Raw genomic sequence first — 14,375 nt, forward strand, 5'->3', positions numbered from 1 at the left:
TGAAGAATGTGGAATAAAACCACATACTGTACCATTAATTTCTTCTTATAATGACAACAAATTGCTACTCTCACAAGTAAAAAACTTGCAGCGTGGAAAATTAGCCGTTTAGAAAGAATTCAATCATTTGTTCATCTTAAGATACTAAAATAGGCAGGAGTACCATATTTGGCTCCTCTATCTCAGGAACAACAATTTTGATGATCTTCTATACAACCATCACAGTTATGCAGTCTTATTCCACTCTGGAAATGACCAAAGCCAGTTTTAAACATAGCTCCAGAAAGAACGGTGCAAAGCTAAAAGAATTCTCCATAGGAAACTTTAAAGATGATCACATATTGCCTTTGTAAAATCAGTTGTCGATGAAGTGCCACCTAGGTCTGCAGTTCGGTATTTACCCTCAGCAATGGTGTTAAGGATAGCGTCCTGAATCTTATCAGCCCTGTCATTGAGCTCTAAATGGCGCAACATTGAAACAGCACTTAACATCAAGGCCGTGGGATTCGCCAAATTCTATTCAAATTCAACCACAGAAGAAGTTAAGGAGCAACTATATATGTTGGCAAACAAACAGTAAGAGCTTGTTTGATACTAATGAATTCCATCTTCCCATTCAGAAATTATAAACGATGTTTAAATGAAATGTATAAAGTTTTTTTAATTAAGGTAATGGAAAGAAAGATATTAAAGTATCCTAAATGCATTTGAAACCTCCAAAAACCTTATATTTCTTAAAGGAACTCACTCCCATACAAAGCTATTACTTCAAAAACCAATGCCTTAACTTCAAAAACTTCCTCCAAAAAGTAAATACAATCTATTTGTAGTTGCAAACTTTCAACTTAATAGCATCTCCACCATCAGCAGACTGCAACAAGGCACAGATGGTTCCCCAAAAATCTATTGGACATTCAAGGTCCTCATAATAACCAATGGAACAGCTATTGGTCAGTGCTAAAAGAGCTTCAACATGCTATAATTTATATTTTTCTCTAGGTCCTCAAAAGTGCACATGCTATGTCCACTAGTTCCAGCACATCAGCAAATCTTCAAAAGCTTCAATGTTCATTTTTCCCCAAAAACACGTACATACAAGCACATGTTCAGTGTTGCCAGCTCATCTAAATGAAACTTCTAGTCCAAGAGTCCAAGGTTTGATGAAAACAAGACATGTTGGATTTACTACACACATGATGAAACAAATTAAGTATATGGGGTTTGCATCGGCCCAGAAAATGCAGAAATTCTTCTTGTGCTTTAAAACTATCATCAGGTACCTAATCTATTGTTACTATTAAAAACTAAGGCAGACAGCTGTAGAAGCTAACCTTCCCAGCAATATCAGGTGCTGAACCATGCACAGCTTCAGCAAGACAAATGCCTCCTTCACCAATATTGCAGCTGTAAAACATGTCAAAGCTGTTAGATGACTCAGATATACGCTAGCAGGAATGAAATATCATCTTTTGGTACCTTGGTGTTAAGTCCAAACCACCAACCAATCCTGCACAAAGGTCACTTATAATGTCACCATAGAGGTTAGGCATCACCAGTACATCAAAACAGGCTGGATTCTTTACAAGCTGTACAGTGTACAGAGAAACAAGTAACCAGATAAGCTTTTAAGCAGCTTCCCAACCCCACCCCTAAAATAGAGAGAAAGAAGGGGAAGAGTCATCTTCTTCACCTATATGCTAATAATTATACCTGGGAAGGTGTAAAGATGAGGGAAGAGGAATAGGAGGAAGGGGGAGACTGCTCCCATTTAGTCGGGAAAGAAGGTGAAAGTGACATGGCATGAAAATGAGGTGAAGGACATTGCATTTAATTCTTCCATTGGAAACAATTAAGAACATTATGGTAATTTAATCAAAGAAAATAATTATTCTCCACATATCTTTCCTCATCTCACCCCCTCTTTTTTCCTTCTTTTCCTAAACAAGAATAGAGAATATTATTGTCCCCCTAGCTCTCTGTCCCTCCATTTGGTCTCCCCTCCTTTCCTTTCCCCTCTTGGTTTCTTCCCAAAACAAAAAGAGTCAAATAGACAAAAAATTCAAAGAGAGGGATTTAATACCAGCATACAGCAGTTGTCAATAACAACTTCCTCATATATTATCTCACGGTACTTCTCTGCAACCTCACGGCAGCACTGCAAATGAATTAAACAACTTAATGTCCACATACTTGGGTACATTGTCCTGCAGTCTTAGATGTAAAAGGAATTTACAACTGACAACTGTCATTACCTTAAGAAACAGACCATCTGTTTTCTGCATAATGTTTGCCTTGTGAATTGCAGACACTTTCTCTTGACCATGGGTCTTTGCATAGTGAAAAGCATATTCAGCCACCCTTAAACTTGCCTGACGAGTAATGATTTTGAGACTTTCAACAACACCTCACCACCTATCATAAAAATTTAACGCTGCCTTAAATTCATACCTTCTATGTGTAGCTATTGCACATCACATTCTATTGAAAGAAACTTACTTGATGTTCAAGTCCACAGTATTCCCCTTCCATATTTTCACGAATAGTAATAAGATTCACATCATCATACCGGGTTTTATAGCCTGGAAGGCTGTTGCAAGGCCTGACATTGGCATACAAATTAAGTTCTTTCCTCAGAGTGAGATTCAGAGAACGATGGCCTTTGCCAATTGGAGTGGCCATTGGACCTTTCAAACCTACTTTATTTCGTCTAACTGACTCCAAACTTTCCCATGTTAGGAAACTCTGGGTTCTAGGATCTATTTCAGTCCCAACATAGTGCTCTTCCCACTCAATTGGCACCTCAGCCACTTTAAATACCTGTCATGATTAAAATGATAATAAATAACCATATAACTACAGGTACATGAAGGAAAACAAGATATGCAAATCTAGGGAAGATAATTTTAAAATGATTACTGCAAACCAACACATTCAGATATCAGAAATTCCCATCAAAATGGCACTATCATCATGAATGCACACTATTCTCATGACAAGAATACACTTGATGGTATTTCCCCTTAATCCTATGTGAAGTAGGTACAAAACCCCATCTCAACAATACTGATTGAAACCTATGCTCAGTATCCAAAATTATATTTGCAACTAAGTCACGGCAAACGAAACTAGTTTCCAAAATGACCGAATGTTACCTAATTGATGATGGTCTCCTCAAAAAAAGGTGCTCTACTCGATAGATTGAGCTATGGTTTTCATAATTGAGTCTACCCAAACTCACTAAAATGCATTTTGAGCTTGCACCACTGTCTATTTATGTTTATCAGGCCCCCTCAGCACATGCTTCAGAAGATATTCAGTAAAGAAAAATGGTCAAAAACACAGAAAACATCAAAAGTAAGCTTTGCATGTAATTGCATAATCCCACCGCAAGCATAAGAAAACACAGAAACTAGAATGCACCGAAGAAGCCCGAACATCCGGAATGCTTACATTTCCATATAGGAAGCTTCAAATGTCAACTGAACGTGAAGACTAGATTTAATTTAGCACAATTATGTATATTATACAGCAAAGGAACTAAAATTAAAGACCATATAGTTTTTCAAAAATTCATAAAATCAAAAAAATCAAATATGATTGCATCTAAAAGAATGGAGTCGCATTAACAGCCAACTAAAGCAATGAAGAAGTGCACATGAAGACCGACAATCTCATCATCATTCACATAGAAAATATTTCCAAGAAAAGAAACGCAGCTAAAAAATTCTTTCGAATCGATAACCAGCTATAAGCTCAGAACATGAGCAAAAGCAGTTGCATCAGCACGGAAAGCAGGAGGTTGCATAAATTGTAAGTCCAAAGATTCAGTAGCAATTTCGCATGGAAGAGAAAGAGAAAGATACCTGTTTGACGGACTCGGCGATTTCGGGGCCGATACCATCACCGGGAAAGAGAGTGGCTTTGATCGGAGCTGTGGCGGAGGAGAATGCCCTGGCTGCCGAAGCTAATAGGGAATAATTACGGGCAGTAACGGGGTTGGTGGCGGTGGATGAGAGGGTCTGGGAGGAGCGGCTTCCTAGAGCAAGTCTGAGGAGCTGAGAAGCCATGATCTTTCTGGTTCGTTGCCTACGATTGAAAAGTACAGCAGAACATAAGGCAGACTTCTTAGAACATTGAGTAATTATAAGGTAAAATTATTATTTAAAATTATTATTTAGTTCATTAGTTTCATAAAATTTATTATTAAATCATTTAATTTTAAAAAATATATTAAAATATTTTTAAAATTTTTTAAAATTTATTGATTAATTTAACTATTAATTTTAATAATTAAATATTATAAAAAGTGTTTAAAATATCCTAATATAAGATCTAATTAATATACATTTTTATAAAATTAATAAATTTTTCTAAAATATTTATAATTAAAATAATAAAATAATTAATAAATAAATTTTTAAAAGTTCAGAAATGTACTAATAAATTTTTTAAAATTAATTAATTATTTTTTTTAAATTACAAAAATTAAATAATTAATTTTTTTAATAATAATAATAATAAATCAACTAAATATGTGAAATTTATTTCTGATTTAAATTTATTTCAAAATTATTATTAAAAATTAAACTAATTTAAATAAAACTAAATAAATTAAGAAGAAATTAACTTAAAATTTGAATAAGTGCTTTACTGCGGTTTTATTGGCTTCCTTTTATAGATTGTTTAGCTATTGTTGTTTATTTTATTCAATTTATTTCTTCCACTTTATACTACTGTCAGGGCAATGGAAACGTTGATTTGAGATTGTGATATACTATTCTATTCATTTCTCTAATAGATCATTTTCCTTAGCATATTGTATTTGATGTTCTGATATTCAAAGAGAATAAGATTTACGGTGTGTATAAGTTTGGTCAAGATCACGTCACTCTACTACAGTACCATATGTTCATATCAAACACAGAAGTGAGCAGTATTCAGTTTAAATCGAAAAAATCGACCGAATCGAATTAATCTCAAAATTTAATTCGATTTTTTATTCAATTCGGTTCGGTTCGATTTTTAATTTTAAAAATTTTGATTATTTCGATTCGGTTTTGATCAGAAAAAAATTAAAAAAATCGAACCGAACCGATTAGTGATAATAATATGTTATTTTCAATAATATAGAGAAATTAAATTATATTAAGATTAAAATATTTTAATTAAATTTTAAAATATTAAAAATAAAGTGTAAAAAATAAAAAATTTATTAAAAATCAAAACCGATCAAACTGAACTGAATCGAACCGAATCAGACCGGCTCGGTTCGATTCAATTTTTAATCAAAATCGGTTTGGTTCGGTTTTTATAAATACTAAAATTTCAGTTTTCGGTTTATTCGGTTCGGTTCGGTTTTGAACTGAACCGACCGAATGCTCACCCCTAATCAAACAGATTCGTACGTATGGATGTACCAGCGTATTTATCTTTGTCAGGCGGTCATTTAATTCCTCTCTGGCATGCATGCTGATAGGGCTGTGAGGTAGCTGGTGTAATACCCGGCTAGACTCCAGTATCCGAATTCCTACCGTCAGGTGGAATCTCGGATGTCGGAGACCTCTAGAATGGTAAAACCATGTTTTCTTAAAATGTTTTGATGTATTTTATGGTTTTTAATGAAAATAAATTCAAGTTTTGAGTGGAGAAGGCTTTGGAGACTTTGCCAGGTTCGGCCGCCGAAAGTCATGTTCGGCCGCCGAACGTGGGGAGGTTTTGGGAGCGCTTTAGGCCTCCGAAAGCCTTGTTTAAATCAGCCAAGGTTCGGCCGCCGAACCTCATGTTCGGCCGCCGAACCTCATGTTCGGCCGCCGAACTTGCATGCGCTGCGGGGGCACGTTAGGCCGCCGAAAGGTGGCAAGGACAGCCCTATAAAAGGACCCCATGGCCGAAACGGGCAAGCTTTTCTTCCCGTTTTCGACCAAGGTGAGTTCTCCACCGCCCCTCCTCTGTTTTGAGCTTCTCCCTTCGAGTTTTCATGTTTTTCTTATGAGTTTTCACCTTGTTTTGAAGATTTTCGAGTTTAAAGCAAGTTTTGGAGCTTTGAGGTTCAAGAACTCAAATCTCTCCCATCTTCGAGCTAGGGTCGTTTTCCTCTCGATCTTCAAGAGGTAAGGGCCGATCTTGAGCTCACTACATGTTTTTATCAAGTTTTAAGTTGATTCTTGAAGTAGAAATGCATGTATAGGATTTTATGAGTTTTTGGGTTTTGTTGGATTATGGGAAATGTATGTTGGTTTTGTGTTGTTGTTGTGTGTTGTAGTTGGGGCTTAAGGTAGTTTGAAGCCCCTAGGAGCCAATGTATGTATATTTGCATGATTTGAATGAGTTATATGCATGTTGGAATGGGAAGGAGAGGTTTTTGTGCAAAGGGAACCAAGTTTCTGCCTTTTGGCAGAAACCAGGTTCGGCAGCCGAAGGACTTTCGGCCGCCGAACCTGCCTGGGAGGCAGGCCTTTCGGCTGCTGAAGTTGCCCCCGAAAAGAGACTTTCGTCTCTGTCTGGGACTTTCGGCCGCCGAAGGTGCCGTCGAACCTGCCTGGGTTTCGGCTCTGGAGGGACTTTCAGCTGCCGAAGGTGCCGCCGAACCTGCCCTGTTCAGCCTTCCTTTGCATGTTTTTGCATGATTGTTTTGAGATGTTTTAGGGGGTTTTTGGGGGATGTTTTTAGAGTTATGTTCTAGTTGTTTGGTCCCTCATTTGAGTCTACCTGTGTAGGTTCGGACCCGAGGAACCGAGGACCCCAGCAGTGAGTTCAGCTGCTCCAGTGTCTAGTCAGAGCTACCCAGAGGTGAGTGGAATGACTCTTATACTTTTAAATAAATAAATCAGTTTTAGCATGATTCACGCATCATGAATGCCATGAGATATAATAGGGTGCTTGCATTAGAACTCACGAATATGTTGCATTGCATAATATGTTGATGATGCGAATGAATGTTGAATGATCCTTTAGTCCTCATATGTTATGATATGACGATGATACGGTACGGAAGACCAGTGAGGCCCATTCTACGCCCCTGACATAGTTGGAATGTTATGTTATGCTATGTTATGATTATGTAAGAGAAAGACCAGTGAGGCCCATTCTACGCCCCTGGCACAGTTGGAAATGTAGAGGACTATTGGTGACAAATTCATCCTTGATGTGATTAGTTGTGATGTGATGCATTTCATGTTATCATATATTTTAAATTTTTTATTATTCTGCTCACTGGGCTCTTGTAGCTCACCCCTCTCCCTTAACCCCCAGGCTTGCAGGTACAGGGTAGACCAGGAGGTCAGTAAGAGTAATGAAGTCTTATGTATGTAATAGCTAGAATGTGGACATGACAAGTTGTATTATGATGTAGAGTTGTGAATAGTTATGTAATGTAATGACCTTAGGGATTATAGATTGTGCTTGACCCTATGTGTGTGGTATCCCTTTTAATACATGATCTTAGATGCTTTGTAATGCTTATGTAAACCAACTCAACACATGTTATGCCACCCATTGGGGGCATTGATGAGGTCCCACAGAGGGGCCAATGTTTATGATTATGTATGTATAGTGCATGCACAGGTTGAGTTTGGTGTATGAGAAATAAATGAAAGAAAAGTTTTAATTTTTATGTATGATTGTTGATTATGTATGGGATTAAACAGGTTTATCAGGTTATGTCAGGCTTGCTACGGGTCCCGGCGGCCTTAAGCCGATCTGGATCCTAGCGCCGGTAGCGGTCTGATTTTCGGGTCGTTACAGAATGGTATCAGAACCCTAGGTTCATATGGTCGGACCTAGAGTGTCGGGCTCATAGATGTTAAAGAAGGTCAAGCACAATAGGAAGATCATGTCCACTAGGATAGGATGTGGAGTCCTGTCTTGCATGATGATGTGAAATGCCATGACTATATGCATGTGCATTAATGATATGAGATGTATGTGATGAGGGTTCATGTGTGCCCACATGAACCATATGATGCTAATGTTTGCTTGTTATGTGCTGCCTTTCAGAAAACAGGATGAGAAGAACTCGTCGATCTACACGATTGACTGGAGTGCCACCTGAGGATGAGGGCACGAGCGCCCGTCCTCCTACATTGCCTAGGGCAATGTCTAGTAGATCTAACAGAGAAAGAGCAGTAAGAGACCCTAGAAGGTCTCTGGATCTGGGTAGAAGCAGATCAGTGAGGGGAACAGTTCAGGGAGGAATGTCAGAAGACATGGGGGATGATATGGATGTAGAGCAGAGGAGGGATGGCAGTTTGGGAGTTAGCATGTCAGAAGAGGGAATGGGAGAGTCCCAAGGAGGCACTCAGGCCTCGGGATTTGTTCAGCCACCCTACTACCCACACTTCTCACAAAATCCCGGGTATTCGATGGGAGGTACATCGGATTACCCTAGCTTCACCCATTATCCCACACAGATGCCATACCCACCCTACTACCCACCATATTCACAATACCCGATGTATCCACCCCCACCTTACTATCCAAACCCAGCAAACCCTACCTCAGAAAATGTTGCACCACCTCCACCACCTACAGAACCAGCAGCCCCAGTTACTCAACCTTCTAGACCTAGCTCAGCCAGTGGGAGCAAGGTCAAGATGACCGACTACATGAAACAGGATGCCCCTCAGTATGAAAAAGGGGATGACCCATTTGTGTATCTTGAAAGGGTTAAGGTGATCACAGATGAGATCGGGGCTGATGATAGTAGAGCCATTCAGATGGCCGGGTTCACGCTTAAGTGCAAGAAGGCACGAGAGTGGTTCAAGAATTATGTGAACGCGATAGTGGACAGCATGTCTTGGGAAGAGTTTGCAAACGAGTTTGCCGGTTGGGCTTTCCCAGATAGTTCAAGGGAGCTGAAGATGATAGAGTTTGAGCAGTTGAGGCAAACCGATGAGATGAGTGTAGAGGAGTTTACAGACAGATTCTTGGAGCTGTTGCCATTTGCAGGGCAAAATCTTGACTCGGACCAGAAAAGGTCAAGGAGGTATATCATGAAACTCCACTCCAGATATTCCTCCTTGATCCAGTCAGCAGATAGGGAGAGCTTCCATGCCATAGTGGATATGGCCCAGAAAATGGAGGCCAGTGCCATCATTCAGGGGACAGTTAAGCAGTCAGTGGCACAGCCTTCTGATTCTAAGACCCCAGGCTCTTCTTCTTATAGTGCAGCAGCTTCAGGCAGCAAGAGATGGAGCAGTACCACTAAGAAGTCGAAGAAGAACAAGTTTTGGAACAAGGTCAAGTCCAGTCTGGGACTAGGGAGTGGCTCGAGCTCTGGTGCGGATAATGTAGTTTGTGCGAAGTGTAGTAGGCCACACAGGAGAGTTTGTCGGGCTGGGACAGCAGCCTGTTTCAGATGCAGGCAAGAGGGACACATGGCTCGGGAGTGTCCTAGGGCAGCTTTTGGAGCAGAGTCTCAGCAGACAGCTTCTGGTTGTAATACCCGGCTAGACTCCGGTATCGGAAATTCCTACCGTCCGGTGGAATCTCGGATGTCGGAGATCTCTAGAAGGGTAGAACTATGTTCTATAAAAATGTTTTAATGTGTTTTATGATTTTTAAGTATTAAATAAAATGAGTTTTTTTTTTTGCATGAAAAGTCTTTGGAGGAAAACCCAGGTTCGGCCGCCGAAAGTCAAGTTCGGCCGCCGAACATGCATGCGTTTTGGAGGCACGTTAGGCCCCCGAAAGCATGAGTTAGGGAAGTTCAGGTTCGGCCGCCGAAAGTCAAGTTCGGCCGCCGAACATTGCATGGATGCGGAGGCACATTCAGCCCCCGAATGTGGCCTGGCCAGCCACTATAAATGGGGCACTTAGCCGAAATGGGCGAGCTTTCTCCCATTTTCGGCCACAGCGAGCTTCCGACCTTCCTCTTGCAAATCTTGTGATCTTCCTCCAAATCCCCACCATTTTTCTTGAGTTTTAACTTCACATTGCAAGTTTTGAAGTTTTGAAACGAGTTTTGGAGCTTTGGGAACTCAGGAGCTCATTTTCTTGGATCTCCAAGTTTAGGTCGCCTCTCTCTCGATCTTCAAGAGGTAAGAGCCGATCTTAAGCTCCTTATGTGTTTTAAATAAGTTTTATGCTAGATCTATGGGTAGAAATGCATGTTAGGATATATGTTGAGTTATGGGTTAATATTGATGTTTTGAACAATGTATGTTGATTTTTGAGTGTTTGAAGTGTTGTAGTTGGGGTATATGCTAGTTTGAGACCCCTAGGTGTAATGTATGTGAAGTATGCATGTTGTAGAACAAGATTATGCATGATTGGAGGTTTTGGGAGGCAAGAGGTTCGTTTGAACCAAGTTTCTGCCCTTTGGCAGAAACCAGGTTCGGCAGCCGAAGGGAGTTTCGGCCGCCGAACCCCCTTTGTGGAGGCAGCATTCGGCTGCCGAAGTTGCCCCTGAAAAGAGACTTTCGGATCTGTCCAGGACTTTCGGCCGCCGAAGGTGCCGCCGAAAGTTCCCTGTTCAGCCATTTCTTGCATGTTTTTATGTGATGTTTTCAGGATGTTTTAGGGGGTTTTTGGGGAATATTTAGAGTTGTGTTCAAGTATGTTTGGTCCCTCATTTGAGTCCACCTGTGTAGGTTCGGACCCGAGGAACCAAGGACCCCAGCAGTGAGTTCAGCTGCTTCGGTGTTGTCAGAGTCAGCCAGAGGTGAGTAGGACTAAACTTAATCTTTTAAATTAAATGCTTTATCATGTTTCATGCATCATGATTATGCAATAGGGTGATTGCATTAGTTTTCACGAATATGCCGCATCGCATAAATTGTTGTTGTTGTGGGTGAATGTCGGATGACCCAGTTAGTCCATGACAGGAAGACCAGGCCCCATGCTACAGGCCTGGCACAGAGTAAGAAAGACCAGGCCCCATTCTACAGGCCTGGCACAGAGTAAGGAAAGACCAGGATCCCATCCTATGGTCTAGCACGGCTATGGGACTTGAAGACCAGGAGCCCAGAGGAGGCCCTGGGAAAATGGTAAGTAATGTATGTTCTGACAGGAAAGACCAGGACCCCATTCTACAGGCCTGGCACAGAGTTAACTTGGACTAATTGGTGACGAGTTCACCCAACCCTTATGTGAATTGTTTGTGTTATGATGCATTTCATAGAGCATAGTGTTAATGTGTTTTAATAGCTCTACTCACTGGGCTTTTAGCTCACCCCTCTCCCCTTTACCCCCAAACTTGCAGGTACAGTATAGTGCGGGAGTCCGGATAGAGTAAAGAAGTCATGCTTATGTAATAGTTAGCAATGGACATGATCAAATTGTAATGTAAAAGTACAGTATAGTTGTAATGAGGTTTATGGATGATTAGTGTGTGCTTGACCATAGAATGTTGTATCCCTTTAACACATGATCTTAGAGATTTTTACGATGTTTATGTAAACCAACTCAACGTATGTTTTGTCACCCATTGGGGACACTGATGAGATCCCACAGAGGGATCAATGTTATGATAATGTTATGCACAGGTTGAGTTTGGTTGATGTTCATGGAAAGAAAAGTTTTAATTTTTATGCATGTTGTTGATCATGTATGGGATTATACAGGTTTACAGGTTTTATGTCAGGCTTGCTACGGGTCCCGGCGGCCTTAAGTCGACCCGGATCCTAGCGCCGATAACGGTCCAATTTTCGGGTCGTTACACTGGTAGTGTGGCTCAGCCAGCAGCTCCAGCCGTAACTCAGGCCAGTGGCAGAGGTAGAGGGAGAGGAGCAGCCTCTTCTTCAACGGGTTTCAGAGGTGAAGGTCCATCAGCTCCAGCACGGATCTTCACGATGACTCAGCAGGAGGCAGATGCATCTAACACCGTGGTGGCAGGTAACTTAGTCATTGGTTGTTCAGATGTGTATGCCTTGATGGACCCTGGTGCATCTCATTCTTTTATTGCTCCGAGAGCCGTTCAGAGGTTAGGGTTGATGATCTCTGAGTTAGAGTGTCCTCTCTGGGTCAGTGGACCCAAGTGTGATCCATCAGTGGCAGAGTCAGTCTGCCAGTGCAGTCCAGTCTTTGTTGAGGGAAGATGCCTTTCCGCCGACCTTGTGGTTCTAGACTTGACAGATTTTGACGTCATTCTAGGGATGGACTGGTTATTTACCCATGGTGCTACCTTGGACTGCAGGGACAAGGTAGTTAGGTTCAGAGGTCATGATGGGTCAGAGGTTGTCTTCAGAGGAGACAGGAGAGGTACACCTAGAGGTCTGATATCAGCTCTTCAGGCTCGTAGGTTGCTTAGGAAGGGATGTCAGGGGTATTTGGCTCATGTGAGAGAGCTTAGCAGTCAGGTTATAGAGCCCGCCTCGATGCCAGTGGTTAGAGAGTTTCTAGACGTCTTCCTAGACGAGCTGCCAGGTTTACCACCTGCTAGGGAGATAGAGTTCGAGATAGAATTGATGCCTGGAACCCGACCGATCTCTATCCCTCCCTACAGGATGGCTCCAGCCGAGTTGAAAGAATTGAAGGAACAGTTGCAAGAGCTGGTAGAAAAGGGCTTCATCCGACCGAGCACCTCACCTTGGGGTGCACCAGTTTTGTTTGTGAGAAAGAAGGATGGATCTCTTAGGCTTTGTATCGACTACAGGCAGTTGAACAAAGTCACTACCAAGAATAAGTACCCGTTGCCTAGGATCGACGATCTATTTGACCAGCTAGCTGGAACAGGTTGTTTCTCCAAAATAGATCTGAGATCGGGGTACCATCAGCTAAGGATAAGGGAGGAGGATGTGCCGAAGACAGCTTTCAGGACCAGATATGGGCATTTTGAGTTCCTTGTAATGCCGTTCGGGTTAACCAACGCCCCTGCAGCATTCATGGATCTCATGAACAGAGTTTTTAGCCAGTACCTGGATCACTTCGTTATTGTCTTCATAGATGATATCTTAGTGTATTCCAGGAATACAGAGGAGCATGCCCATCATCTGAGGTTGGTTCTACAGACCTTGAGGGAGCATGGCTTGTATGCCAAGTTCTCCAAGTGTGAGTTCTGGCTGAGGAGCATTTCATTCTTGGGGCATGTGGTGTCAGAAAATGGGATAGAAGTGGACCCCCAAGAAGACAGAAACTGTGACTAACTGGCCTAGACCCACTTCAGTGACAGAGATCAGGAGTTTCTTGGGTTTGGCAGGTTACTACAGGAGGTTCGTTCAGGACTTCTCGAAAATAGCAGCTCCTCTGACCAGACTAACCAGGAAGAATCAGAAGTTTGTGTGGACCGACCAGTGCGAAGAGAGTTTTGAAGAGCTTAAGAAGAGTTTGACTTCAGCACCAGTGTTAACTCTGCCATCTAGTGATGAGGATTTTACAGTCTTTTGTGACGCGTCCCGTGTGGGACTAGGTTGTGTACTGATGCAGAATGAGAGGGTGATTGCTTATGCTTCTAGGCAGCTGAAGAAGCATGAGTTGAATTACCCCACGCATGACCTAGAAATGGCAGTAGTAATCTTTGCACTCAAGATGTGGAGGCACTACCTCTATGGGGTAAAATGTGAGATCTTTACAGATCATAAGAGCCTGCAGTACATCCTGAGTCAAAGATATTTGAACTTGAGACAGAGGAGATGGGTAGAGTTGCTGAGTGACTATGATTGCAAGATTCAGTATCATCCGGGTAAGGCGAATGTCGTGGCAGACGCCCTAAGCCGGAAGTCACTAGGCAGTCTATCCCACATCACGGCAGAGAGGAGACCAGTGGTGAAGGAGTTTTACAAGCTCATTGATGAAGGTCTACAGTTGGAGTTGTCTGGTACAGGCGCTTTAGTGGCCCAGATGAGAGTGACACCTGTGTTTCTGGAGCAAGTGGCTCAGAAACAGCATGAGGACCCAGAGTTAGTGAAGATTGTCAGGACTGTTCAGTCAGGCAAAGACAGTGAGTTCAGATTTGACAGTAAGGGGATCCTCCGCTATGGGAGTCGATTGTGTGTACCAGATGACATAGGGCTAAAAGGAGACATTATGAGGGAGGCTCATAATGCAAGATACAGCGTTCACCCAGGAGCCACCAAGATGTACCAAGATCTGAAGAAAGTTTATTGGTGGCCAGCTATGAAGAAAGAAGTGGCACAGTTTGTGTCAGCCTGCGAAGTGTGTCAGAGGGTGAAGCTGGAACATCAGAAGCCGGCTGGAATGCTTAACCCGCTACCTATTCCAGAGTGGAAATGGGAGAATATAGCTATGGACTTCGTAGTGGGGTTACCGGCAGCGTCCAACAGAGTGGACTCCATATGGGTGATTGTGGACAGACTCACCAAATCTGCTCACTTCATTCCTGTCAGGAGTGGCTATTCTGTGGACAAGTTGGCGCAGGTGTATGTGGATGAGATCGTCAGATAGAGGGCCCCAGTTCACCTCCAGGTTTTAGCGGAGTC

The 14,375-nt window shown here is 42.0% G+C and overlaps 1 protein-coding gene across 1 annotated transcript; it reads right to left on the reverse strand.

Moving 5' to 3' along the window:
- Window positions 1–4,105, reverse strand: LOC110622325 (isocitrate dehydrogenase [NAD] catalytic subunit 5, mitochondrial). The gene is made up of 7 exons (XM_021766793.2): window positions 3,864–4,105; window positions 2,493–2,817; window positions 2,253–2,404; window positions 2,081–2,155; window positions 1,477–1,586; window positions 1,332–1,404; window positions 1–516 (listed from the first exon to the last, which is right to left on the reverse strand). The coding sequence occupies exons 1-7, from the start codon at window positions 4,065–4,067 to the stop codon at window positions 325–327; spliced, it is 1,131 nt and encodes a 376-aa protein (XP_021622485.1). The 5' UTR covers window positions 4,068–4,105; the 3' UTR covers window positions 1–324.
- Window positions 4,106–14,375: the final 10,270 nt, after the last annotated feature.

The sequence above is a fragment of the Manihot esculenta genome, chromosome 9 (genome assembly GCF_001659605.2).
Source record: "Manihot esculenta cultivar AM560-2 chromosome 9, M.esculenta_v8, whole genome shotgun sequence".
NCBI lineage: Eukaryota > Viridiplantae > Streptophyta > Magnoliopsida > Malpighiales > Euphorbiaceae > Manihot > Manihot esculenta.